Below are 24,337 nucleotides of genomic sequence, written 5' to 3'. Positions count from 1 at the left end.
GTACTGCAGTGGCTGTCAATCATGGGCAGTCTCGACGATGATGGCTATCAGTCGTAGTATGCTATTTTCTGCCAAGCGCCCAGTATTTTCTGCCAAGCACCCAGAAGATGCCGAGCGCTATCAGTCATGCTGCACTGTTGTCTGCCAGCTTAAGATGTAAAAACTAGATTTGTTCTGTATTCATTTGCTTCCCCCTCCCTCCGTGAAATCAACGGCCTGCTAAGCCCAGGGTTTTGAGTTTAATCTTTGGGGGGGGCCATTCTGTGTGACAGTTCATTGTGATTCTCCCTAATGCACAGCCACCTTTGTTGATTTTAATTTCCTGTACCTGTACGCCATGTCATCACTCGCCCCTCCCTCCCTCCGTCTGTCAGATACTAGTTTCGCGCCTTTTTTCAGACCAGACGCCATAGCACTGGGATCATGGAGCCTGCTCAGATCACCGCAGCAATTATGAGCACTATGAACACCATGCGTATTGTCCTGGAGTATATGCAGAGCCAGGACATGCCAAAGCAAAACCAGGACCAGCTGAGGAGACGATTGCAGCGCGGCGACGAGAGTGATGAGGAAATTGACATGGACATAGACCTCTCACAAAGTACAGGCCCCAGCAATGTGCAAATCATGGTGTTACTGGGGCAGGTTCATGCCGTGGAACGCCGATTCTGGGCCCGGGAAACAAGCACAGACTGGTGGGACCGCATCGTGCTGCAGGTGTGGGACGATTCCCAGTGGCTCCGAAACTTTCGCATGCGTAAGGGCACTTTCATGGAACTTTGTGACTTGCTTTCCCCTGCCCTGAAGCGCCAGAATACCAGGATTAGAGCAGCCCTCACAGTTGAGAAGCGAGTGGCGATAGCCCTGTGGAAGCTTGCAATGCCAGACAGCTACCGGTCAGTCGGGAATCAATTTGGAGTGGGCACATCTACTGAGGGGGCTGCTGTGATCCAAGTTGCCAGGGCAATGAAAGACCTGGTGATATCAAGGGTAGTAACTCTGGGAAACGTGCAGGCCATAGTGGATGGTTTTGCTGAAATGGGATTCCCAAACTGTGGTGGGGCGATAGATGGAACCCATATCCCTATCTTGGCACCGGAGCACCAAGCCACCGACTACATAAACCGCAAGGGGTACTTTTCAATGCTGCTGCAGCAAGCCCTGGTGGATCACAAGGGACGTTTCACCAACATCAACGTGGGATGGCCGGGAAAGGTACATGATGCTCGTGTCTTCAGGAACTCTGGTCTGTTTCGAAAGCTGGAGGAAGGGACTTTCTTCCCGGACCAGAAAATAACCATTGGGGATGTTGAAATGCCTATCGTTATCCTTGGGGACCCAGCCTACCCCTTAATGCCACGGCTCATGAAGCTGTACACAGGCAGCCTGGACAGTAGTCAGGACCTGTTCAACTACAGGCTGAGCAAGTGCCGAATGGTGGTGGAATGTGCATTTGGACATTTAAAAGCGCGCTGGTGCAGCTTACTGACTCGCTCAGACCTCAGCGAAAAGAATATCCCCATTAAGAAGAACAGGAGTACTTGTGGCACCTTAGAGACTAACACATTTATTAGAGCATAAGCTTTCGTGGACTACAGCCCACTTCTTCGGATGCATATAGAATGGAACATATATTGAGGAGATATATATACACACATACAGAGAGCATAAACAGGTGGGAGTTGTCTTACCAACTCTGAGAGGCCAATTAATTAAGAGAAAAAAAACTTTTGAAGTGATAATCAAGATAGCCCAGTACAGACAGTTTGATAAGAAGTGTGAGCATACTTACAAGGGGAGATAGAATCAATGTTTGTAATGGCTCAGCCATTCCCAGTCCTTATTCAAACCGGAGTTGATTGTGTCTAGTTTGCATTGTTATTGCTGCTTGCTGTGCGCTCCACAATATCTGTGAGAGTAAGGGGGAGACATTTATGGCGGGGTGGGAGATTGAGGCACATCGCCTGGCCGCTGATTACGCGCAGCCAGACACCAGAGTGGTTAGAAGAGCACAGCAGGGTGCGATGCGCATCAGAGAAGCTTTGAAAATGAGTTTTGTGACTGGCCAGGCTACGGTGTGAGACTTCTGTTTGTTTCTCCTTGATGAACCCTCCACCCCACCCCCCCACCCGGTTCACTCTACTTCCCTGTAAACCAAAGACCCCACCCTCCCCTCCCCTCCCCCTTCGAGCACCGCTTGCAGAGGCAATACAGTCATTGTTACTTCACATTCATGCATTCTTTATTAATTCATCACACAACTAAGGGGATAATTGCCAAGGTAGCCCGGGATGAGTGGGGGCGGAGGGAAGGAAAAGGACACACTGTAGTTTAAAACTTTAACTCTTATTGAAGGCCAGCCTTCTGATGCTCGGGCAATCATCTGGGGTGGAGTGACTGGAGGCCCCCCCCCCCACCGTGTTCTTGGGCGTCTGGGTGAGGAGGCTATGGAACTTGGGGAGGAGGGTTGTTGGTTACACAGGGGCTGTAGCGGCGGTCTCTGCTCCTGCTGCCTTTCCTGCAGCTCAACCATACACTGGAGCATATCAGTTTGATGCTCCAGCAGCCGGAGCATCGACTCTTGCCTTCTGTCTGCAAGCTGACGCCACCTATCATCTTCAGCCCGCCACTTGCTCTGTTCATCCTGCGATTCAGCCCGCCACCTCTCCTCTCGTTCATACTGTGCTTTTCTGTAGTCTGACATTGACTGCCTCCACGCATTCTGCTGTGCTCTTTCAGCGTAGGAGGACATCTGGAGCTCCGTGAACATGTCATCCTGAGTCCACCGTTTTCTCCTTCTAATCTTCACTAGCCTCTGTGAAGGAGAAACATTTGCAGCTGGTGGAGGAGAAGGGAGAGGTGGTTAAAAAAAGACACATTTTAGAGAACAATGGGTACACTCTTTCACGTTAAATTTTGCTGTTCACATTACACAGCACATGTGGTTTCGTTACAAGGTCGCATTTTTCCTCTTATATTGAGGGCCTGCCGGTTTGGTGTGAGAGATCACTCACGCAGTGCCAGGCAACAGATTTGGGCTTGCAGGCAGCCATGGTAAGCCACAGTCTTTTGGCTTTTTTGAACTTCTTAACATGTGGGAATGGTTTCAAACTGTAGCGCCCTCATTTCCCATACCAAGCACCCGTTGGGTTGGCCATTTAAAATGGGTTTGCAATGTAAAAGGAGAGGCTGCGGTTCCCGGGTTAACATGCAGCACAAACCCAACTAACCCCCCTCCCCTCCCCTAACACCCAATTCTCTGGGATGATCACTTCACCCCTCCCCCCACCGCGTGGCTAACAGCGGGAAACATTTCTGTTCAGCAGAGCAGGAACGGGCACCTCTGAATGTCCCCTTAATAAAATCACCCCATTTCAACCAGGTGACCGTGAATGATATCAGTCTCCTGAGGATAACAAAGAGCGATAAGGAATGGATGTTGTCTGCATGCCAGCAAACACCGGGACCATATGCTGCCATGCTTTGTTATGCAATGATTCCAGACTACGTGCTACTGGCCTGGCGTGGTAAAGTGTCCTACCATGGCGGACGGGATAAGGCAGCCCTCCCCAGAAACCTTTTGCAAAGGCTTTGGGAGTACATGAAGAGGTTTCAGAGTAGCAGCCGTGTTAGTCTGTATCCGCAAAAAGAAGAACAGGAGTACTTGTGGCACCTTAGAGACTAACAAATTTATTAGAGCATAAGCTTTCGTGGATTACAGCCCACTTGTTAGTCTCTAAGGTGCCACAAGTACTCCTGTTCTTCTTTTCATGAAGGAGAGCTTTCTGGAGATGTCCCTGGAGGATTTCCGCTCCATCCCCATACATGTTAACAGACTTTTCCAGTAGCTGTACTAGCCGCGATTGCCAGAGCAAATTAATCATTAATCACTAAACACGCTTGCTTTTAAACCATGTGTAATATTTACAAAGGTACACTCACCAGAGGTCCCCGGTGTGCCCTCAGGGTCTGGGAGCACGCCTTGGGTGAGTTCGGGGGTTACTGGCTCCAGGTCCAGGGTGATAAACATATCCTGGCTGTTAGGGAAACCGGTTTCTCTGCTTCCTTGCTGCTGTGAACTATCCACATTATCTTCATCCTCCTCTTCCTCGTACCCCGAACCCTCTTCCCTGTGTGTTTCTCCAGTGAAGGAGTCATAGCACACGGTTGGGGTAGTGGTGGCTGCACCCCCTAGCATGGCATGCAGCTCTGCGTAGAAGCGGCATGTTTGCGGCTGTGCCCCGGACCTTCCGTTTGCCTCTCTGGCTTTGTGGTAGGCTTGCCTTAGCTCCTTAATTTTCACGTGGCACTGCTGTGCGTCCCTGTTATGGCCTCTGTCCTTCATGGCCTTGGAGACCTTTTCTAATATTTTGCCATTTCTTTTACTGCTATGGAGTTCAGCTAGCACTGATTCATCTCCCCCTATGGCGAGTGTGACGGGTTGAATCACAGAAACCCCCTTGGGAGCTGCCACCCGATGTGCCAAGACTACCCCTGCTCCTGTTTTCCCTGCCAGCTCAGGACTCCAGCACCCTGTCTTGCTGAGCCAGACACTCCTGTCTGGCTCCAGACACAGATCCAGGGTCTGAATCTCCTGTCCCAAAGCTGCAAGTTTACCTGAAAACAGCTCACAGTAGTGTGCTTGTCTTTAGCACTCAGATGCCCAACTCCCAATGGGGTCTAAACCCAGATAAATCCGTTTTGCCCTGCATAAGCTTTAAACTCATAAATTGTTCGCCCTCTATAACACTGATAGAGAGATATGCACAGTTGTTTGCTCCCCCAGGTATTAATACATACTCTGAGTAAATTACTAAATAAAAAGTGATTTTATTAAATACAGACAGTAGGATTTAAGTGGTTCAAAGTAGTAACAGACAGAACAAAGTAAGTCACCAAGCAAAATAAAATAAAATGCGCAGATCTATGCCTAATCAAACTGAATACAGATAATTTCCTCACCAGTTCCAGAGTGCTCCCTTTTACAGGCTAATCTCCTTTTAGCCTGGGTCCAGCAACCACTCACACCCCCTGTAGTTACTATCCTTTGTTTCAGTCTCCTTCAAGTATCCTGGGGGGGATGGAGAGGCTCCTTCTTTAGCCAGCTGAAGACAAAATGGAGGGGTCTCCCACAGGTTTAAGTAGACTCTCTCTTGTGGGTGGAGACCCCCCTCCTCCCTCCTATGCAAAGCCCAGCTCCAAGATGGAGTTTTGGAGTCACCTGGGCAAGTCACATGCCCCTGCATGACTCAGTCTTTGCAGGCCGATGCCATTGTCCACATGGGGACAGGGAGGGACTCAGGCCCACCCACTACTCGGTCCCAGTCCAGGGAACCTGTAGATGGCAGCCATGTGCTGTGTCCCCTCCAACCCCTCAGTCTACTTCCCAGGGCCCTTCCCAGCAGCCCCAGCACCTTCTCTGCTAGCATTCTTCCTCCTGCAAGGCAGCCAGTTCTCCCTCTTTGAGCTCCAGGGAACAACTGAAGCTGCTCTGCAGCCCTTCTTATATGGGCAAGCCCAGCCCTGACTGGCTGCTCCTTGCAGCCCCTCTCTAATTGGCTGCCTCATGCACAGCCTCCCTAGAGCTCTATTAACCCCTTATGGGCCAGTGTGGGGGCAGATGCCACATCAAATTTAGATACTAAAGGATTGGCTGTCAGCATGGTATTTTGGGTAAGTTCCAAACTAGTATTGATCCATTAATGTGGCTAGTTCTTTGGGGATCAGAAGATGATTTTGTACAGTGAGCAGAGTTTTTAAATAATTTCTCACTTTACTGGACCTATTTGTTGATTGCATTCCAGTCTCTGGCTCCCAATAAAGGGAGCTGTGTAATTTATTTTTTTCAGCTTCTTGATAACCAGTGTGGGGATCAGAAGCACAGTTTGTGACTGTTTGGTGAATCTAACTACAGAGTTAATCATCCGTTTTGGGAGAATCTGCTCTCCTTTTTGAAGCCTGCCCTGATCTTGGCATTTTCAGTGTGGGCTAACCTAGGCACCTGTGGTCAAAGGTTGTATTGTCAGTCATTAACTGGACAGGTTGACCCTGGATGGAGGAAGCGTGGCTCTACATCTTTCATATGTTGAAGGATTTTAATCTGTCTGAGAGCTGAATAATTCTGACCTTTCAAAGGGCAAGTCCTCCACCATGTGAAGCCAGATCCCTGAAGTCACAAGGCCCTTATCCTCACCACTGCTGTAGCCACTGATCTTGAAGAGGTGTCTGCCACATCTAGAGCAGCTTGTAGGCTGGTCTTGGTGGCCATCTGTCCTTCAGCCACCAGTGAAGAGAACTCTTCCCTCACTGGAGGCACCTTATCTGCAAACACTGATTTTTTTCAAAGTTCACAAAATCATATCTGGCCAAGAGGGCCTGACAACTTGCAATTTTAGAATGGCAAATTTAGCTGATAAGCATGATTTACGGCCAAATAAATCCAACATTTGAGGCTCATCTTCCATTGGTATGGTCTTATTGTATTGCTGCAACTTTTCGACAACAGCTGTCACTACTAGCAAGGGTGGTACAGGATGTGTGTAAATTAGATCCCTTGGGTGTGTTCCTGGACTCTTCCCCAGAAATCTGCAAAGAGTCTGAGACCTTCTAAAGCATAGTTTGAGACCACTTAAAGTCATCCAGCCGAGGGGTGCTAGGTAAAACGCCTCATCCCCTGGTGAGGTCCTAGGAAATAATAGTGGGACACACAGGGCCGGCTCCAGGCACCAGGCACCCAAGCACATGCTTGGGGCGGCACCTGGTAAAGGGCGGCCGGGGGAGGGCGCTCCGGTGGCGCGGCGCTGGGGGGGCAGGCTCCAGTTGCGCGGGGCTCGGCGAGGGGGCGGTGTGGGCGTGGCGCTGGAAGGGGGTTCTGGGGGCGCTCGGCAGGGGGCAGGCTCCAGCGGTGCGGCAGGCAGCGCGGGGCTCAGCGCTTGGGGGGGTTCCGGCGCGTGGCGCTCGGTGGGGGTGCGGCATGGGCGTGGCACTGGAGGGGGGTTCCGGCGGAGCTTGGCAGGGGGCGGGCTCCGGCGTTGCGGGACGCGGCGCTAAGCGGGGGGGGGGGCGTCGCGGGGCTCGGCGATCGGGGGGGTGCGGCGCGGGCGCGGGCGCGGCGCTGGAGGGGGGTTCCGGCGGAGCTTGGCAAGGGGCGGGCTCCGGCGGCGCGAGGCTCGGCGCTCGGGGGGGGGTTCCGGCGGTGCTCGGCAGGGGGGCAGCGTGGCGCTCGGCTGGGGGGGGGCGGCGCGGTGCTCGGCGGGGGGGGCTGGGGGGCGGCGCTTTTATTTGCTGCTTGGGGCAGCAAAAAAGCTAGAGCCGGCCCTGGGGACACAACAAATCAGCAGAGTGATTGACAAGCAGACTGAGGACAAGATTGAGAGGCCTGTTCCTCAGGCACAAACTCAGTAGCTGATGCTATAGCGCAAGGAACCTTATGGGTCTGTCAGGATGACACTCCCCTCCATCAGGGGCCCATGGTCCCTAATAAGGCCACATGAGCATAGTTGGGTAAGTGCCTGGTGACCATGGGATAGGGAAACATATGTGCCCTAAGCAAACGTATCCATAAAATCTATCGTGGGAGGAGTCTCTGGATCCCTTGCGTGAAGTATAAGATTCAGGAGGAGACATCCTCGGGGAATATATGTGTGAGTGTTCCAAGCTATCATGGGAAGCTGTCGAGAGCAATGAGGAGAACATTCTAATTCAGTTGGTGGGGCAGTAGCTACAGCAGTTGATGGCAGAGCAGTAGCTGTACTTGGTACTGCCGTCAGAGGTGGTTGGGCCTGGTACCACATCAAGCACAGTGGTAGATTGCAATGGTGATTCCAGCTTTTGAGAGATGTGTAGATCGGCTGGTACCATATATGCTTTCTGTTTTCATTTGCAAAGTGTGAGGCTGAATGCAGGTTAAGTGGAACTTTATTAAACCCTGTGCATGGCTCAGGCTGGAAGTGGCTCAGCCACATGGACAAACTCCCCATGTTTCCTGTTCCACTGATGCCCCTCAATAACAGTCCCTCCAGGAAATACCAGCCCTCTGACTCTAGTTCCATTGATCATGATAGGTCTTTCCTATTTTACAAATCATTTTAATATATACATTGATGCCCAGATCCCTACCCCATGTCTCTCAAGTCAGAAGTTGCTAGCAAATAGCCAAATTGGAGTCTTCTCTTTCCCACCAACTCAGCTGGTTACGTAGTCTTTGAGATAGTTTGGTTTCCTCAACAGGCGACCACACCAGGAGTGACTCATCTCTGTCTCCCTGTTTCCGAGTCTAGCAAACTATTGCTGTGGAGTCTCCTTCCTCCTGTGAGATTAGAGAACCATTCAGAAGCCATCTCTCTGCCCAGTGATGATCTCTATAGGTTTTCTGGGTGCTGTTTGCTGGCTCATAAGTGCCTTCTGTTCCTTCGGCTCACTTTTGTCCCTCTTGCATAGTCACCATGTATGACCTGGGTGCTACTGTGCCCCTCACCTCTCCTTTAGTCCACTCCTTCAGGTGTCTCTATAATGGCTGGATTCTCAAGAAGAGCATGTCTCCAGGGCCCACATGTACTTGGCTGACCTGTTGTACTCTAGTGCCTGCTTTATGTGACTGTTGGCAACTTCTCTGTCCTTCTGGCAGCAATAGGTCTCTCCTCATTGGTAGCAGGGTTTTGGTCCTTCATCCCATCACTGCCTGCACTGCACTGCTTGGCATGACTATGATGCAGGATTCCTGTGTGCCAAAAATACTGACAAGGGGTCTGAACCAGAAAAAACAGTCTTGTGTAACAGTCTCTCAGCAGTTTTCACAGCGATTTCACTTTACCATTACTCTGTAGGTAAGCTGGGGAAGAGGTATAGGGGTCAAACTCCCATTTACACACAATTTCCTTGAATTGTTCTGAGGCAAATTGGAGTCTGTTGTCAGCGAATATAGTGTCTGGACTGCCAAAATTTCTGGGTTGCCAGTTACTGACTTGCTTCTTGTACCAGGCAAGCCATCGACTTCCCAGAAATTTCATTAGTAGTACACTGTAATCAAATACTACTTTCCACTGAAGGTAAATGAGTCCACTACCATCTTTTCCCATGGCTGGGTGGGCTGCTCATGTAGTAACAGGATCTCTTTCTGCTGGCAGTTATCACACGACTGGCAACTTTCTATCAAGGAGGAGAGTTGTGTATTCATTCCCAGCTGGTAGACACACTCTCAAGCCTAAAGCGTGATGTCACAGAAGCACCCGGGCCAATGATGTTAGGATTAACAATGTTCTGCATTTGTTTCTCTGTGCAGCTCTATTTTTACTCTGTTTTTCTTCCTTCCCCCGCTTTTAGAAGCAGCAGATTAAAACCAGCTAACAATCCACATAGCAATTTTGTGTTTGCCCACATTAACAAGAAAGGACAAGGAACAGGAAGTCATTCCAGGATCACTTTGCTTTTGAGGGTAACAGGGAAGTACACAAGGGATAACTGCCAATGCACTGCTCTGTTCGTGTTTCAGAGTGGTAGCCATGTTAGTCTGTATCAGCAAAAAGAACGAGGAGTACTTGTGGCACCTTAGAGACTAACATTTATTTGGACATTTGGGTTTTAGCCTACAAAAGCTAATGCCCAAATAAATGTGTTAGTCTCTAAGGTGCCACAAGTACTCCTCGTTCTTTTTGCTCTGTTCATGTGGCTGAGCTGCTCCCAGCCTAACTCCCCATGTTCCCATTCCACGGGTGCTCCTCAATAACAGTCTTTCCAGGCAGGACCGGCTTCAGGGTTTTTGCCGCCCCAAGCGGCGGGGGGGAAAAAAATGCCGCAATCGCAATCGCGATTGGCGGCACTCCAGCAGCAGCTCCACCGCGCCGCTTTCTTCTTCGGTGGGAATTCGGTGGCAGGTGCTTCCCTCCGAGAGGGACCTGCCGCCGAATTGCCACTGAACAGCCCGATGTGCCGCCCCTTCCCCTTGGCTGCCCCAAGCACGTGCTTCCTGGGCTGGTGCCTGGAGCCGGCTCTGTTTCCAGGGAATCCTAGCCCTCCAACAGCAATTCCACTGATCACAATACATCATTGACACCATAGCCAACAGTGAAGCTGGCACAGAGGTAATCCCTGGCAGGAACCTCTTCAGCGTGACAACCCCCTCAGAGTTCACTCTCAATGGGACAAGTCTCCTTGACTTCAACACCTCCTGGGAACAACCTCAGAGTCTTCAGCATCCTTGTTTCACGCTAGGAGCTCCCCGCAGTGAGTCCATCTGAATAGGACACCTGGGAAAGCCTTGCACACCCCCAAAGGGGAGCAATACAACCCCCTTCCTCAGTCAGCAGCGACTCTCAGCCAGCATTGTAAAAACAAAAGGGTTTGTGAGTTGTTTGGAACACAGCGCAGAAAATTCTTTGTTAGCACAGAAAGCAGGAAGTTACAGCAAAGTTCATTTGGGTTAGTCCTGAGCCCAGTGGCTCTCTCTCCTGACCGAGTCCAGAAGCTCTGTACAGCAGCCCATGGCCCACCTGTTGCCTCTTGCCTCGCCAATTGCCCTAACCCTAAATATTGATGCTAATTCTAATCCTCCCTGTACCCTTGATTCTAACCCTAAACTGTAGCCTAACTCTCATCCTGTCAACCTTGCCCTAGGCTTAAATCTAACCCTAAATTTAATTTAACTCTATCCCATAAGTCTAACTCTGACAGTAACCCCGACACTCCCCTTCACCTGACTCTAATTTCCTAAACTAACCCTCGCCCATGTCCTCTACCAGCTATTGCTAATCCTACCCTAAAGCTTACCATTCCCCCCACCCTGAAGCTAACCTCAGTGCTAAACCTCCCGCTAGCCAGAAGGTAGGGATACTGTGGGTACAGACTGAATTTATGACAATCTCAAAGGGAAAAAATACTTCTCATCACATTTGAAAAATCTGCCAAAGTGGATCCTAGCAGATCAGAATCCCACACTTGAGGAGCTGCCACAAAGAATGCTCTGCTGCCCACCCCATGACTGGGGCACAGACATCAAGAGCATTACACCTGGGGAACAGTGGGGACAATACCCTAATTGCCTTCAGGACTGAGCGTGATACGTTTATGGAGGGATTGGTATGACTAGACTGCCTACAATGGTATGTAGCCAGCTGATCTGCAACAGGTAGTAGCAAAGATCTCCAACAGCTGCTGATGGGATACTAGATGGGGAGGGCTCTGAGTTACTACAGAGAATTCTTTCCCAGGTGGCTGGCTGCAGGGTCTTGCCCACATGCTCAGGGTCTAACTGATCGCCATATTTGGAGTCATGAAGGAATTTTCCCCCAGGTCAGATTGGCAGAGACCCTGGGGTTTGTGTCTTCCTCTGCAGCATGAGGCAGGGGTCAATTGCTGATTTGAACTAGAGTAAATGATGGATTCTCTGTAACTTGAAGTCTTTAAATCATGATCTGAGGATTTCAAAGTAACTCAACCAGGGTTAGGGGGTTATTATGGGAGTGGCTGGGTGAGGTTCTGTGCAGGAGGTCAGACTCTATGATCATGATGGTTCCTTCTGGCCTTAAAGTCTATGAGCTGAGTGGAATTAATGCACAGAGTGAGGCAGTCTCCGAGGTAGCAGGGTCTCAGAAAGCCATTTTGGGCTTTCTAGATAATTATCAGCTCCTGGAACTAGATGGCAAGCCAGAGGAAAGAGCCCAGGAGTTGTGTGCTCATGGTCATCTCGCTCATTTTAACCCTACGTGGCCATTTGGCACTAGTTGCAGCTTCTGAGTTTTCTCCCAAGGAAGCTGTAAGAAGAATGAACTGCAATATTTCATCTTGCAGAGAACAAAGGTTACTTAATTTCCTGAAAAATCTGGACCAGTGACCTATGCCAAGTGGCGAGCAGTTGAGTGCAGCTCAGAGTGAGGTTTTATTTCCGTCTGATTTGCGGATAAGCTAGCTCAGATCTATGACATTCTTTGTGGCACTGGGGACAATTCTGAAGCAGAATGGGGAAAGGGGGCCTTCTTTTTTTGTTTGTGTCACTCAGGCTTACTGAAGGATGTCCTGAATGTGCTGGGGAAGGACTGCTTGGCAGCACCCTTTTCGTGATGGTCAAGCTGCAGGCCCTATGGCCAAGTTTTCACAGGTAGCAGGGTATGGCTCCAGATGGGTAGTGGAATCCTTGCCCCCATGCCAGTCTTGTACAGGAGGGTAGTCTTGGTGTTTGGTCCTTTCCACAGAGGGTGGGGGTTCCATATCTTAGCCTTTCCAATCTTACTGTTTGCTGAAGACAGGGGGATGGGAGAGAGGAGCCCACCGGCTCCACCAGGAGATTCCTGGGGTAAGACATAGCTGGAATCAGGGGGTTTGATGAGGGGCAGGGTGGCAGCCACACCTAAAGGGAGGGAGATGGGAAAGGGGGCAGCATATTGGGCAGGGGTACATGGGAGGATGGGGACATCAGCCATCCCAGGGGAGCTGGGTTGTGTAGAAGCCTCATTAGCCAGGCCCTGAGCACTCTGGTGAAGGGACAGAATGGCAGCATCCCCACCCCTCAGGGATGGGGAAAGCAGGAGGAAACAGAAAGGGCTGGGAACTGCCTGCTACAACTGCTGGGGGAATGGACTGTCCGTCAGCCTGGGCAGCAGCTCTGATAGGCTGCCTTTCCCCATTGCCCTGCCTGCTGAAAACAGGCAGCCAATCAAATGGGGGTTCCCTGCAGACAGGGCCGGCTCCAGGCACCAGCTTGGCAAGCTGGTGCTTGGGGCAGCCACTCCGGACAGGGGCGGCAGGTCCAGCTATTCAGCGGCAATTCGGTAGATGGTCCCTCACTCCCACCAGGAGCGAAGGACCTTCCGCCACATTTCTGCCGCAGATAGCGATCGCGGCTTTTTTTTTTTTTTTTTTTTGGTGGCTGCTTGGGGAGGCCAAAACCCTGGAGCCGGTACTGCCTGCAGACCCTGGAGTTGACGGCTCTGAACTGCATGGGGCCTGAGGCATGGTGCTCAGCCCAGAGCTTTGGGGGTCTGTTGGGTAACTTGGGCCCAGGCTCTTGGGCACCTTGAAGATGCAGACCAAGATCTCTGCCCCTCAGGCCTCCCACAGTCCGTAGACCCTGTGCCCCACCCCCGGACTCCTGCCCCCCATCCACTTGCCCCTATACCCAGGCCCCTACCCCCCAGCCCCTATGCTGCACTGCCTGGGCCTGTGCACCCCCATCCCCTAGGCTATGCCCCCCCGGCCCTGTGCCCCCTAGCCCCTGGGCTATGCTCTGGCCCTGTGCCCCCAGCCCCATGCCCCCATCCCTGGGCCCGTGGCCCCACCCGTGTGCTGCACCGCCTGGGCTGCGGGCCCTGGGCCATGCCCTCCATTTCCTAGTCCCTGGGTCGCACCCCCGGACCCCTATCCTGGGCTCCCCCATCCCTTAGGCCGCGCCCACGGGCCCCTCATCCCCTAGCCCCTGAGCCGCACCCCCATCTCTGATCATTTCTCTCTCTAGGACCCAGTGATGTAAGATCGGTGTGGAGGTGAGAGTGACATACGTCTCAGCCAATAGGAATGTGTTCCAGGTATTGGGGCGGAGCGTCAGGTCGAGCCGGGCCAATGGTAGCCGCTGCCGCGCCCTACCTCATCTGGGTGGCCCTTTCCGAGTCTGAACGCCGGAGGGAGTGAGCGCTCCGGCCCGGCCCGGCCCGCGGAGTCGGCAGCGTGACCGGCCGCCAGGTGAGGAGACTCTGGGGCCGAGCAGGTCGGAAGGACGGCAGCGCGGTGGGGGTGCGAGGCGGAGCGGCTCCTGATGCCTGAGGAGGTGTCACAGCTGGGGGGGGGGAGCGGGTTGGGGGAGAGGCGGGTGGGGGTTACGGCTGAGGAGAGGAGGGGGGGGTACGGCTCAGGAGTCGGCGGGTCGCGGTTGGGGTGAGGGGAGAGGTGTCACAGCCAAGTGTACCCAGTTGTGTGGGTGTGTGCGTGTGTGGTTGGCTGAGTCTGGGGGTTGTGATTTGGCTCCTGGCTCCTTAGACGGAACAGCCTTGCCTGGGGTGCAGCAGAGCTCCAGTCCCTGGAGTCCTTGGCTCAGGGCTTAGAGGCCATTAGAGTGAGGCCTGGAATTTCCCGTTCCAGTGGAGGAGGCATTTGGCTCCCACCCCCATCCTCCGCTCCAACCATTGTGCTCCTTTCCTCAGGTGAAAGGCTCTGCAGGGGCCGAGGTGTGTGCTGCCACTCTCCCTGCTCTCCTTTGGATCCAGCTTGCCTGGCGTGCGGTATCTATAGATGCCTCTGTACTGCCCTGTCTGGCTGTGCAGCAGAAAAGTCCAGAGAGCCCTGTGTGGTATGGTGGGTTGACTCTCCTTGTGAGCTGGGGAAGACAATAGTTCCTATCTCTGTTGTCTCACCCACCAAATCTGTGGTTTTTGTTTTGCTGTTTTTGTTTATTCCCTTTCTCTGTTTTTCTCTGCTGAAGGGGCTTTGTGCAAATCCAGGATCTGCATGTGTCGGAGTCCATGTGTAATGTAGCTACACAAATGGCTTTATAATTGTCCTCCATATCTTTAGCTTTCATTTAAAAACAAATTCTCCGCCCAAGATGAGTGTGTGAAGTGCTCCCTTCCCTTAACTGGGTGGGGGATGGACCTGAAACCTAATGATGGCAGCTTAAATGTAAACATTGTTAACTAACGAGGTACACACCGACGCTCTGCTCGTTGGGGCCCTGGGTGCCTGGGACCCATGTAACGAACGCGTGCTGAGGACCTGTGGGGTGGGCCGTCATTACGTGCGGCTCATGAGACACCTAATGGTCTCGGACGCTATTCGTTGGTCCCGGGACATCTACGCAGAGCACATCACCGGCCACCGCCAATACCGAGAGTGAGCCGGGGAGACCTCGTGCACCCACAAGGGGGAAGAGACCTATAAACCCCCCCTGCTGGACTTTATCCCCTGAGCCCTGAACCTAACTGAATCCCACCACGTGAGGGTCACCCCATCCCCATTACCCAGACCACTTACTTATACCCATGACTGTCTCTACTTTCTATATGGGTGATAGACCCTCACCGCTTGTCGGCTGTATCCTGATCCTGCCTGCCGGTTACTCCCAGCCCCCATTGGAGACATTGCAGTCTGTATATATTATGTGTGCTGCCCAACCCCAAAACACTAACATCCCCCTATACTCTGTATGTTACCCCCAATGACCAGTAACTGATGCCTCAAATTTTCTGTATTTATTTTTCAAATTTTCTCTGCCACTTAATGTACTTAGCCAGAATGTCCACTGCAGTGAAAGATATTTGGGTAGGGAAGAGTCTAGTGCAGAAACTGCTTATTACTGAGATGAGAAACTAGAAGTTCCAACTCCTCAGAGTTACTCCTTCAGCCCTTTCACAGGAGGCAGGGAATGAAGGGCTACATCTTCTCCCACATGCTAAAGGCATCCCCCAAACATCTTTTACAAAGCAGTTTTTATTGGTAATATCAAAATAATGCTGCAAACTAAAAACTTGATGGTGATGTAAAACAGTAATATAATATATTTTTAAGAAACAGGAGGAGGATGCTATAATGATTGTATTTTCATATTGAATTAACTATAAACCTCAGTTCTACATTTATTTGAATCTGCCCCAAAGTGTCCAGGGTGCAACACCAATATGCCCTGCAAACCAAGAGGCCATGTTCCTAAGAAAGTTGGGTGTGAGGCTCCTCTCCTGCAAACTTCAGGAGGGGGGTGCTGTGGTTGGCAGAGAATTAGAAAAGCAGTAGATGAGGGAAGAATGGATAGATCAAAGAAAATCCAACAGTTCCACCCCTTATGTGTTTAGTGTGTAAATCTTTGTAGCTAAAGTAGCTTTAGCTATGTGGCACACACCAGTCTTTATTTCCTCTATGCACCCTGCATTTTTAGCCAGTTGAGGATAGTTGTGATGGGAAGAGAACTTGGGGAGGGTCTTTGCTGCCTGAATCCACATGATTCATGCAACACATAATTAAGGTCTAACATGTTGCATGGGGGTACAGGGTCTGAGTCATCTTAGAGGGGCCATAATGGACCCATGTTACCAGGAAACCCCACCCCAGACTGTAAAGTGTAAGTAGTGTGGTCTGCTGTCTAAGGTCCAGAAGGTGGGAGTCAGGAGACCTGGGTTCTAATCCAACCTCTGCAACTGCCTAACTATGTGTACGATCTTTAAGTAATGTGAGCTCCATGGCTGAAAGAGGGAAGAGAGAAGGGATGGTTTGATGTCTAGGGGCATGGGACTTGGACTTGGGAGATCTGGGTTCTATTCCTGGCTCTGTCACAAATTTCCTGCATGTCCATGGGCAAGTCACTTAATTAGTCTGTGACTCAGTTCCCTGTTTGCAAAATGGGGATAATACATCCCTACCTCCCAGGGATGTTGGATATAACTTCACTAACATTTGTGTGATGCATGTGTATTTTAGTGATGGGGCAATATAAGTACCTAGACAAAGTGCAAGATATTAAGATTTCTCTACAAAGATATGCTGTGTGCCATGACCGCATGAGGGTGGATATAAAGGCGGAACTCCAGAGCTACAAAGGCTGTCCTCTCCCCATTAGGCAAGGCTGACAATTTCTGTCAGCTGCAGATATCCTGCATAGAATGACTCAAACTGTGAGAGCTGGTTGTGTGTGGCGGAGCTGGATTTGAGGTGGTGGGAAGAATGTTGTGCCTCTAATTGTAAATTGAGCAGCTCCTTTGATCCATGTGCTGTTGGAGGGCACTGCTGCATAGCATCCAAGCCCATGGTGATGTCCTTGTCTCTCATCTCTTTAGTGGCCGTGGCTGGACTCTTGATGATGCTGTGTTTTTCAACGAGGGTGGAACAGAAGCTGGACTTTGGTTGGTTGCCCTACGCCCTGTGAAGGAGCAGTCATGTCGGTGATGGTGGTGAGGAAGAAGGCGATGCGGAAATGGGAGAAGTTGCCAGGCAGGAACACCTTCTGTTGTGATGGTCGCATCATGATGGCCCGGCAGAAGGGCATCTTCTACCTGACGCTCTTCTTAATTCTTGGCACCTGTGCCCTCTTCTTTGCTTTTGAGTGAGTTCATGGTGGGCTGAGATCCCTGCTTTTGGAGGGGTTTATGGGGCTGAACTGATTGCCATAATTTGAGGGCGAGGGAAGGAATTTGCCCCCTGTCCAAGGGGCTTGTGGGTTGGGATTTGGGTTAAGGAAAGAAGGAATTTCCTGCCAGCCTCAGGTTCTTTTTAGGACTAGCTAGTATATTGGGATTTTTGGTGTAGCTCACCAGATTAAAATCCAGTTTTTGCAGGGAACCTGCTGGGTTCTGCTCAATTTTTTCTGAAAGCTAGAAATCTCTTAGGGAGTCTCAATTTGTGACATCAGACCATTTATTGGAAAGATAGAACCAGTAAGTATGTGAGGTTTTGGGCTCATCAGGGTTGTGTCTTTGGTTGTGCATGACTCTGTATTACTGTGGTGGTACTCTTACGATTAGTATAGGCACAAAAGTTTTGCTGGTTTAAAAATGTGTCTTAGTTAAACTAGTGTAACTTGATTCGTTGTCATTGTATTTCTCTCTCCTCTCCCAAGATGGGAGTGTGCTGGCAGTCCAGTCTGGTGTGAAGAGGGTTGCTGGAGGTGCCACCTCGTTGGCCAGTGTGGTGTACTGTGTCACGGTTACTGTGAATGGAGTGAAAGTTAGTTGGATCTATGTGGCCTGCATCGGGGAAGGAGACTTAATGGAAGAGGGCTCAGTTTGTGAATGGCTTGTGATTGTCTCAAGATTGTTACAACTCTCTGCTGTCTCTTGAGGGCTCATTTACAGCTGCTTTCTGGGGGACTAGCTCTGCTGAGCCTTGCCTCCTTCAGAGTATTTGTGATGCTGGTAGGTATCTGATTGTCCTGAATGATACTCTGGCTAACATGATGGGCTTTACAGATGTCTTTGAGCTGATGGGCCAGTGCATGCTTTAGAAAGCAGAGGAAGGGGGGACCTCTTGAGATCATTTTCTGCAAACAAGCAACATTGCCACTTCTAAAACCTGCTTGTTTGCTGCAGATGATGTGCAGTGTTTGGCAAACAAAATTTCCACTCTGTAACCTAGGCATTTATGGCTTGCTCGTTCACTGGCCTTCTAGACATGTCACCCAGTTAGGTATCTTTTCTTGACTTCTTCCTCAAAACTTTACCTGAACCTGGCTTGCTCCTCTAGATAAAGGATATGGCTGAAATCCCTTAAGTGTTGAATGGCCCTTCTGGAACATCCTATAGAGAGATTTGCCAGGTCTCATGTGTCTTAGCAGTAGCAATGAAGGGACTGTCGGGTCATAGACAAGTTTGGACCTGTGAAACTAGGGTGACCAGATGTCCTGATTTTGTAGGGATAGTTGTGATATTCGGGGCTTTGTCTTATATAGGCGCCTATTACCCCCCACCCCCATCCTGATTTTTCACATTCGCAATCTAGTCAACCTATGGGAAACTGGCTTCTCTGCTTTGTTGACACTGTCTGTTTCTGTACAATGAGTGTAATGTAAGCATGACATTGAGAATCCGGACTTCTGAGTTCTAATCTTGGCTCTGTCACTGACTCAGACTGTGTCCGTAGGCAACGATACTTACCTCTCTTTATTCATTTCCTCCCTGTAAAATGGGCTAAGACTTCCTGCCTTGCAAGGTGTTGTGAGCATGAATGAATGTGTATTAAGTGCTGCTGTTGTGTAAGTGCTTATTATGATGGATCCCTGCAGAGTCTGGCCAGCAGTGGAAGAGCAAGCCATGTTACTCTGCCTCGCACACTCTGCAGGCAGTCACTATTATTGGTGATGGTGTATTGAGGCCGATTGAACCAAGCTTATGTTTGACTTTTAAATGTGTAAGATGTGTAATTACCTCCCCTCTACACACTCAGGTGAACAGAGGCCTATGGAGGGCTCCCTTCAATCCATCCCTGTCAAGAGAATCCATGAGACACACCTCTCAAGGGCTGTTTGCCCTGCTCTCTTGTGTGGGCTTGGAGGGGGGGGGGGGGGGGGCTCAGGGCAGTCTAGCAGCGTTAAACTTTCCTGTGCTCTGGGGAGATGCTGGGACGTCTTTCTCTTTCTGCAGTAGTTCGGAGTTTCTCATTTAATGCTATAGCTTTTGAAGAAAATTCCATCTGTTAACAGGTAATTGTTTTGAAGAGAGGGGATGAATGTCATGGGCGGAAGTGGCTTTTCTAGTATCTCCTGACCAGACCCACACTAATGAGGGGTGTGTATGTTTTGAATGCACATTTAATTCAGCCGAAGCATTTGTATGGTCACACATTAGTTGGAAGGTAAGCAAGCCTTTGGAATGCCTGGAATGGGGAAGTGTCAGATGTAGTTTTTGAGCCAGCAGTGCCTTGTGAACTTTGTCCTCTGCAGGCTGTCCCTGGGCAGAACCAGAACCCCTCAGCTTGGCTCTGATTAATGCTTTTGACTTGTGGGTTAATGTTTTCAACACTTCCCTCTTTTAGTGTCTTTGTCGTCCCAATCAAAAAAAAAAAAAAGGGGTTAAATCCCAAATGCTGCTGTCTTGCTGCGTTTCTGGTCAAATGACTTGCGGACAGATCACTCCCGTTTGCAAAAATTCTTTGCATTCTTCTACTCTGAGGACCCGAATGTTCTCTCTGGAATGACACAGGAGACTGGCATTTGGGCTACCCAAAGTGTCCTTTTGAAATTGTGCTGAAGCAATGTAAGTGTTCACGGCAACTCCTCAGGCAATGACCTGATTGTCATTGCAGACAGCTCTGTGAAAATCTCCATTCACCATGTAGGGATGACAAAAAAGGCAATGTTAGGTTGAAAGGAATAGATTGAGATCCTGAAAATAGTATTGGAGGCCATCCCTTTGAGTGATATGGCATTGTAATATATTCAGAAATTGGGGTCCAGAGATGGGTGGCATGGGAATCCTTCTAACAAAGAGAGCAGCTTAATAAAGGAGAGAGAAATAAAAGGGGAAATGAGACTTATACAAACGCATGAATATGATAGAGAAGGTAAATTGTGCACTTGTATTTATCCTTTTTCATAATATAGAAATTAAAGGACAGCCCACGTAATTGATAGGCAGTAATTTAAAAGCTGTTAAGGATGTAGATTTTTATACAATACATTGTTAGCCTGTGGAACTCATTGAGACCAAGCATTTAGTCAAATTCTTCTATTAATTTTGTTGTCATAGATTGAGAATATTCCCAGTTACATTAGGGAAAATGTATAAGGAATACAAACTTTCCTGCTTCAGAGGCTGGTCTTGATAACTGTCATGTATTTTTTGTACATGGTAGGTTGCAGGGCTGCTACTAGCAGGTCAGGCTTCTGTACCAGCTATGGACTGGCCACAGAGCTTCCTTCCCAGAGAGAGACACTAAGGTCCTTCAATGTTCTGTGAGGTATGGTTGAAGAAAGCTTAATAAGGTGTTACACACATGGCCACCTTCTGTCTGAACAATATAATGTGTCTTAACATTCCATTACATTTCCCCCTTTAAGTTCTACATTCCTACCATTTACAAAATTTGCACTATCTTTGAAGTTCAGTATGGATCTGTCTGTTAAGTGTCTCTGAATTGTACTGGTTTTCTAATTACATTACCTGAATGCATAACAACTTAATCATCGGTCTGTCCATTAGTTGCAACAACTGGCAGTGGTAGGTTTCGAGTCCTTGAGACTTCTTGTTCTGTAGAGTTTGCTCTGTTGATTGTTCTTTCTGAGGGACATACTGTAGCTGTTGACAGTTTCTGTTGAACGCTCCATTGTTGGTCTTGGTCTCACATGATCTGGGTGCTGAATTTTTTTCTTTACGACCATTGGAGTTGTCCATCCTTTTTATTTATTTATTTATTTATTTGCATGTGTAGGTTCCTTGAAGGCTATTAACAGATCCTCCAGAGGTTGCTTTCTCAGAGATGGGATACTGGCTTCAATGGCTCTCTAGTCTGGCAATTCCTGTGGTTACAGAGGGAGGCCAAAGCCTAGGGAAACACTGGGGCATTGCCTTCATTAGGGGAAAAAAAAGGAGTTAACTAACTCGAGGTAAAATAAAACTACCTTATTTTCACTAGGATTTTACCTCATTAATTACCGTGTTAGCTAACACAATTAAGAACTATATGTCTGCTGATAGCCCTCCAGGGATGCAGGCAGATAACCAGCCAGAAGACCAAGGTCCAGTGCAGTCTGAACTGAAAGACAGCCAAGGTGCAATAACCCTCTAGTATGGCACTCGGGGGCTGTGAGGGGTATAGGTAAAGGAGTGAAGTCTTCGATGGAGATGCCCAAGAAGCTAGTGCAACTTAGGGCCAAACCTGTATGGGCAGATCAAGATTGGGGGCACCTGGACATCAAAAAGGGGCCACCCCATTGGGAAAAGCCTTACCCACAACTTGGGATATACCTTTTGTCTAGTCCCTGGGGTCTGCTTTTCATGTGCACAACCAGGACAACTACACTGAGATTGCCCAACTGTAGCTATAGTCCAGTCTGGAGGGCAGAAATCCAGATGCAGAAAAGGGCCCCTGCCAACCTGTTTGAACCAATATGGATTGATGGGAAGGCAGTTACTGGACTGGTGGAATTGGGGTATAACCAGATCCTAGTGAGGGACCAATTAGTTGGTTTGGTGACATCCTGAAAGAATAGGGTGGCTGACTGGCTGGCTACCTGATGGACAGCTCACTTGCACAGACAGAAGCATTTTTGGAACCATCAAAACTGGTGGGGATAGCGGAAGAGGAGGACTCTAGTGAAGGGACTTCCAGCCAAATCAGGGGACCTTCAACTCCCTGAGTCTCAGGAGGCTAACATTCTAGTCCAAAACACCAGGTTTGTCCAAGAGCAGTGAGCTGATCAGATGCTAAGTTGGGCTGTGATGAATGGAGTGGTGATAGATCCCCAGTGGCTAAGGCAGTGGCTGTACTTTAAGGTCAGGGATGAATGGATTTACAGCCTTGAATGAAATGGGCAGATGGGAGGTAAGAACTCAACTCCTAGCCCTGGGAGTTAAAGACAGGAAGTCTTACAACTAGCCCATTCAATTCCCTTTGCAGGACGCTTGGGGAGGGGAAAAAACCATCAGTTGGGTAGTGGTCCACATCTACTGGCCCAATGTATGCAGAGATGTCTGACTACTGTGCCTCGTGCCAATTAGCCATTCTTCCAAAGCACCCCTTAGTTGAGTACCCTTTTGAGATAATAGGGATGAACTTCATGGGACCCCTGAAAAAGAATGCTGTGGGGGGTATCGGCACATGCTGGTCATCCTTGACTACGTGACCTAATATCCCAAAGCCACCCCCTTGCACTCTACAAATGCAGCTACCATTGTGGTGGAACTCATAAAGCTCTTTGTCCAGATAGCAATACCACAGGAGATCCTGACTAATCAGGGAACTAACATCATAGAATGTCAGGGTTGGAAAGGATCTCAGGAGGTCATCTAGTCCAACCCTCTGCTCAAAGCTGGACCAATCCCCAGACAGATTTTTGCCCCAGATCCCTAAATGGCCCCCTCAAGGATTGAACTCACAACCTGGGTTTAGCAGGCCAGTGCTCAAACCACTGAGCTATCCCTCCCCACATCATGTGCTATCTTTCAAGCTCCTATATGGCTGGCGGTCACAGCGTAACCTAGATCTGCTTTGCAAAACCTGGGAAGAGCAAGGGCCACAGATAATGAACATAGTACATTATGTTCACCAGCTAGGAGAAATTTAAGACTTTAGGACAGTGGTGTGCAACCTGTGGCCCATGGGCTGCGGGCCGTGAGCAGATGGTTACTGTCTACAGACGGTTACTGTAAACAAACTGTCTCTCGGCCCGCCAGCAGGTTGCCCACCACTGTTTTAGGGGTATTCACCAAAGAAAATCTGCTAAATGCCCAGTGGGCCTGAAAAAGCCTACGATTGAGGGGCCTGATTGTGGTGTTCAAACCAAGTGATTGAGTACTATTATTGCTGCCTAGCTCAGAATCCAAATTACTGGCCTATGGCAATGGTCATTTGAGGTGGTGAGACAGGTTGGCCCTGAGGTCCGGCAGCCAAAGAAAAGAAAGGAAAAAAAAAAAACAAAAAACCCACATATATACCTCCAGAATCATTTTAAAAGCCTGGAAAGTCTTCAAGGGGCTTCATAGCCCTTTATCCTTCGGATCCTGAATTAGGACCCCAGGCACCCTTGACCCAAACAACCAACCCTGTACAGATGGGAGAGATGCTTCAACCCAAATAAAAAGCTGAGGTATAGCATCTAGTTGACTCATTCCCCACTGAGTTCTCATCCTTACTAGGACCGGCCAACTTGGCATACCACCATCTTGATATGGTGCTGTGATAATGTGCCCGGGAGACTCCCTGGACTCTCCCCTGTATAATGTGGGACACAATTTGGGATGAACCACAAGCTATGCTTACCCTGGGAAGAATCGCACAGTGAATGGAGAAGCCCCATTGTGTTTGTGCCAAAGCCAGAAGGCACAATACCTTTCTGCATTGATTTTTGAAAGATCAGTGCAGTATCAAAGTTCAACACACATCCAGTGCCAAGGATAGATGAGCTGTTGGAAAGTCTGGGAGCTGCCAGATATATAAGTGCCTTAGATTTCACAAAAGGCTATTAGTAAATACCCTGGACGCCAGGATCCTGGAGGGGTGTGTGTGAGGGACCTGCTTTTTTCACGCCCTTTGGTTTATATCAGTTAAGAACACTGCCCTTTGACCTTTGTGCAGTCGCAGTAACTTTCCAGAGGCCGATGGACAACATTCTGCAGCCATATAGACAATACACGCTTGGATAATTTTACAGCCAAGATTGGGTTAGCCATGTAAGACAGGTCTCAGCAGTTCTTTTGTCCCTCACAGTTGCAGGCCTGATGGCAAACCCAGCAAAATGTAAAGTGGGGAACTGCAAGGCCATATATCTAGGCTATACTATTGGAGAAGGCAGAGTATAACCACTGGTCAACAACGTCCAAGCTTTGGCAGCCTGTCCCAGCCCCATGACAAACAAACAAGTATGGTGCTTCTTGGGACTGGCCTGGTATCATTGCTGTTTGTCACTGTTGTAGCTCCGCTCACGTATGTTGTAAAGGTTGGATGTTCAAAAAAGGTTCAGTGGTCTGAGTCCTGCGATGAGGTCTTTAAGACACTAAAGGATTATATGGCTCAGAAACCAGTTCTTTATTAATCTAGACTTCTCAAAAAGTTTTATATTACAAACACAGGCCTCAGAGGTAGAGCTGAGGACAGCTTTCTCAAGAGGTTGAGGGAGAACACCCATACTGTACATACGTCAAAAGCTGTACCCCAGAGAGAACCTACTCTGTCATTGAGAAAAAGGTCTTGGCAGTGAAATGGGCCATGGACTCCAAGG

The 24,337-nt window shown here is 49.5% G+C and overlaps 2 protein-coding genes and 1 long non-coding RNA gene across 13 annotated transcripts in view; 1 reads left to right on the top strand and 2 right to left on the bottom strand.

The window, feature by feature from the left end:
- LOC135973526 (uncharacterized) overlaps positions 1 to 24,337 on the bottom strand; it is a 309,693-nt gene that overhangs the window by 56,881 nt on the left and 228,475 nt on the right. The gene's annotated exons all lie outside the window — the stretch shown is intronic.
- Positions 1,549 to 5,478, bottom strand: LOC135973376 (uncharacterized). Of its 2 annotated transcripts, none has more exons than XR_010590182.1 (2): positions 4,963 to 5,179; positions 1,549 to 2,838 (listed from the first exon to the last, which is right to left on the bottom strand). XR_010590182.1 is itself a non-coding variant. In XM_065556338.1 (2 exons), exons 1-2 carry the CDS (start codon positions 4,343 to 4,345, stop codon positions 2,246 to 2,248), a joined length of 996 nt encoding a protein of 331 aa, XP_065412410.1. In that variant the 5' UTR covers positions 4,346 to 5,478; the 3' UTR covers positions 1,549 to 2,245. The 2 variants fall into 2 exon arrangements, 1 of the variants encoding a protein (XP_065412410.1); XM_065556338.1 differs by having other exon boundaries at positions 3,943 to 5,478.
- ZDHHC9 (zinc finger DHHC-type palmitoyltransferase 9) overlaps positions 13,513 to 24,337 on the top strand; it is a 41,364-nt gene continuing 30,539 nt past the window's right edge. For 2 of the 10 annotated variants that reach the window (XM_024111691.3, XM_065556336.1), the window contains exons 1-3: positions 13,538 to 13,668; positions 14,127 to 14,272; positions 16,746 to 17,011. In XM_024111691.3, coding sequence (XP_023967459.1) covers positions 16,845 to 17,011 — 167 coding nt within the window. In that variant the 5' untranslated portion in view covers positions 13,538 to 13,668; positions 14,127 to 14,272; positions 16,746 to 16,844. The other 8 variants (XM_065556337.1, XM_065556335.1, XM_024111690.3 and 5 more) reach the window with 7 other exon arrangements.

The sequence above is a fragment of the Chrysemys picta genome, chromosome 9 (assembly GCF_011386835.1).
Source record: "Chrysemys picta bellii isolate R12L10 chromosome 9, ASM1138683v2, whole genome shotgun sequence".
NCBI classification, from domain to species: Eukaryota; Metazoa; Chordata; order Testudines; family Emydidae; genus Chrysemys; species Chrysemys picta.
This window is presented reverse-complemented; position numbering and strand designations above follow the sequence as displayed.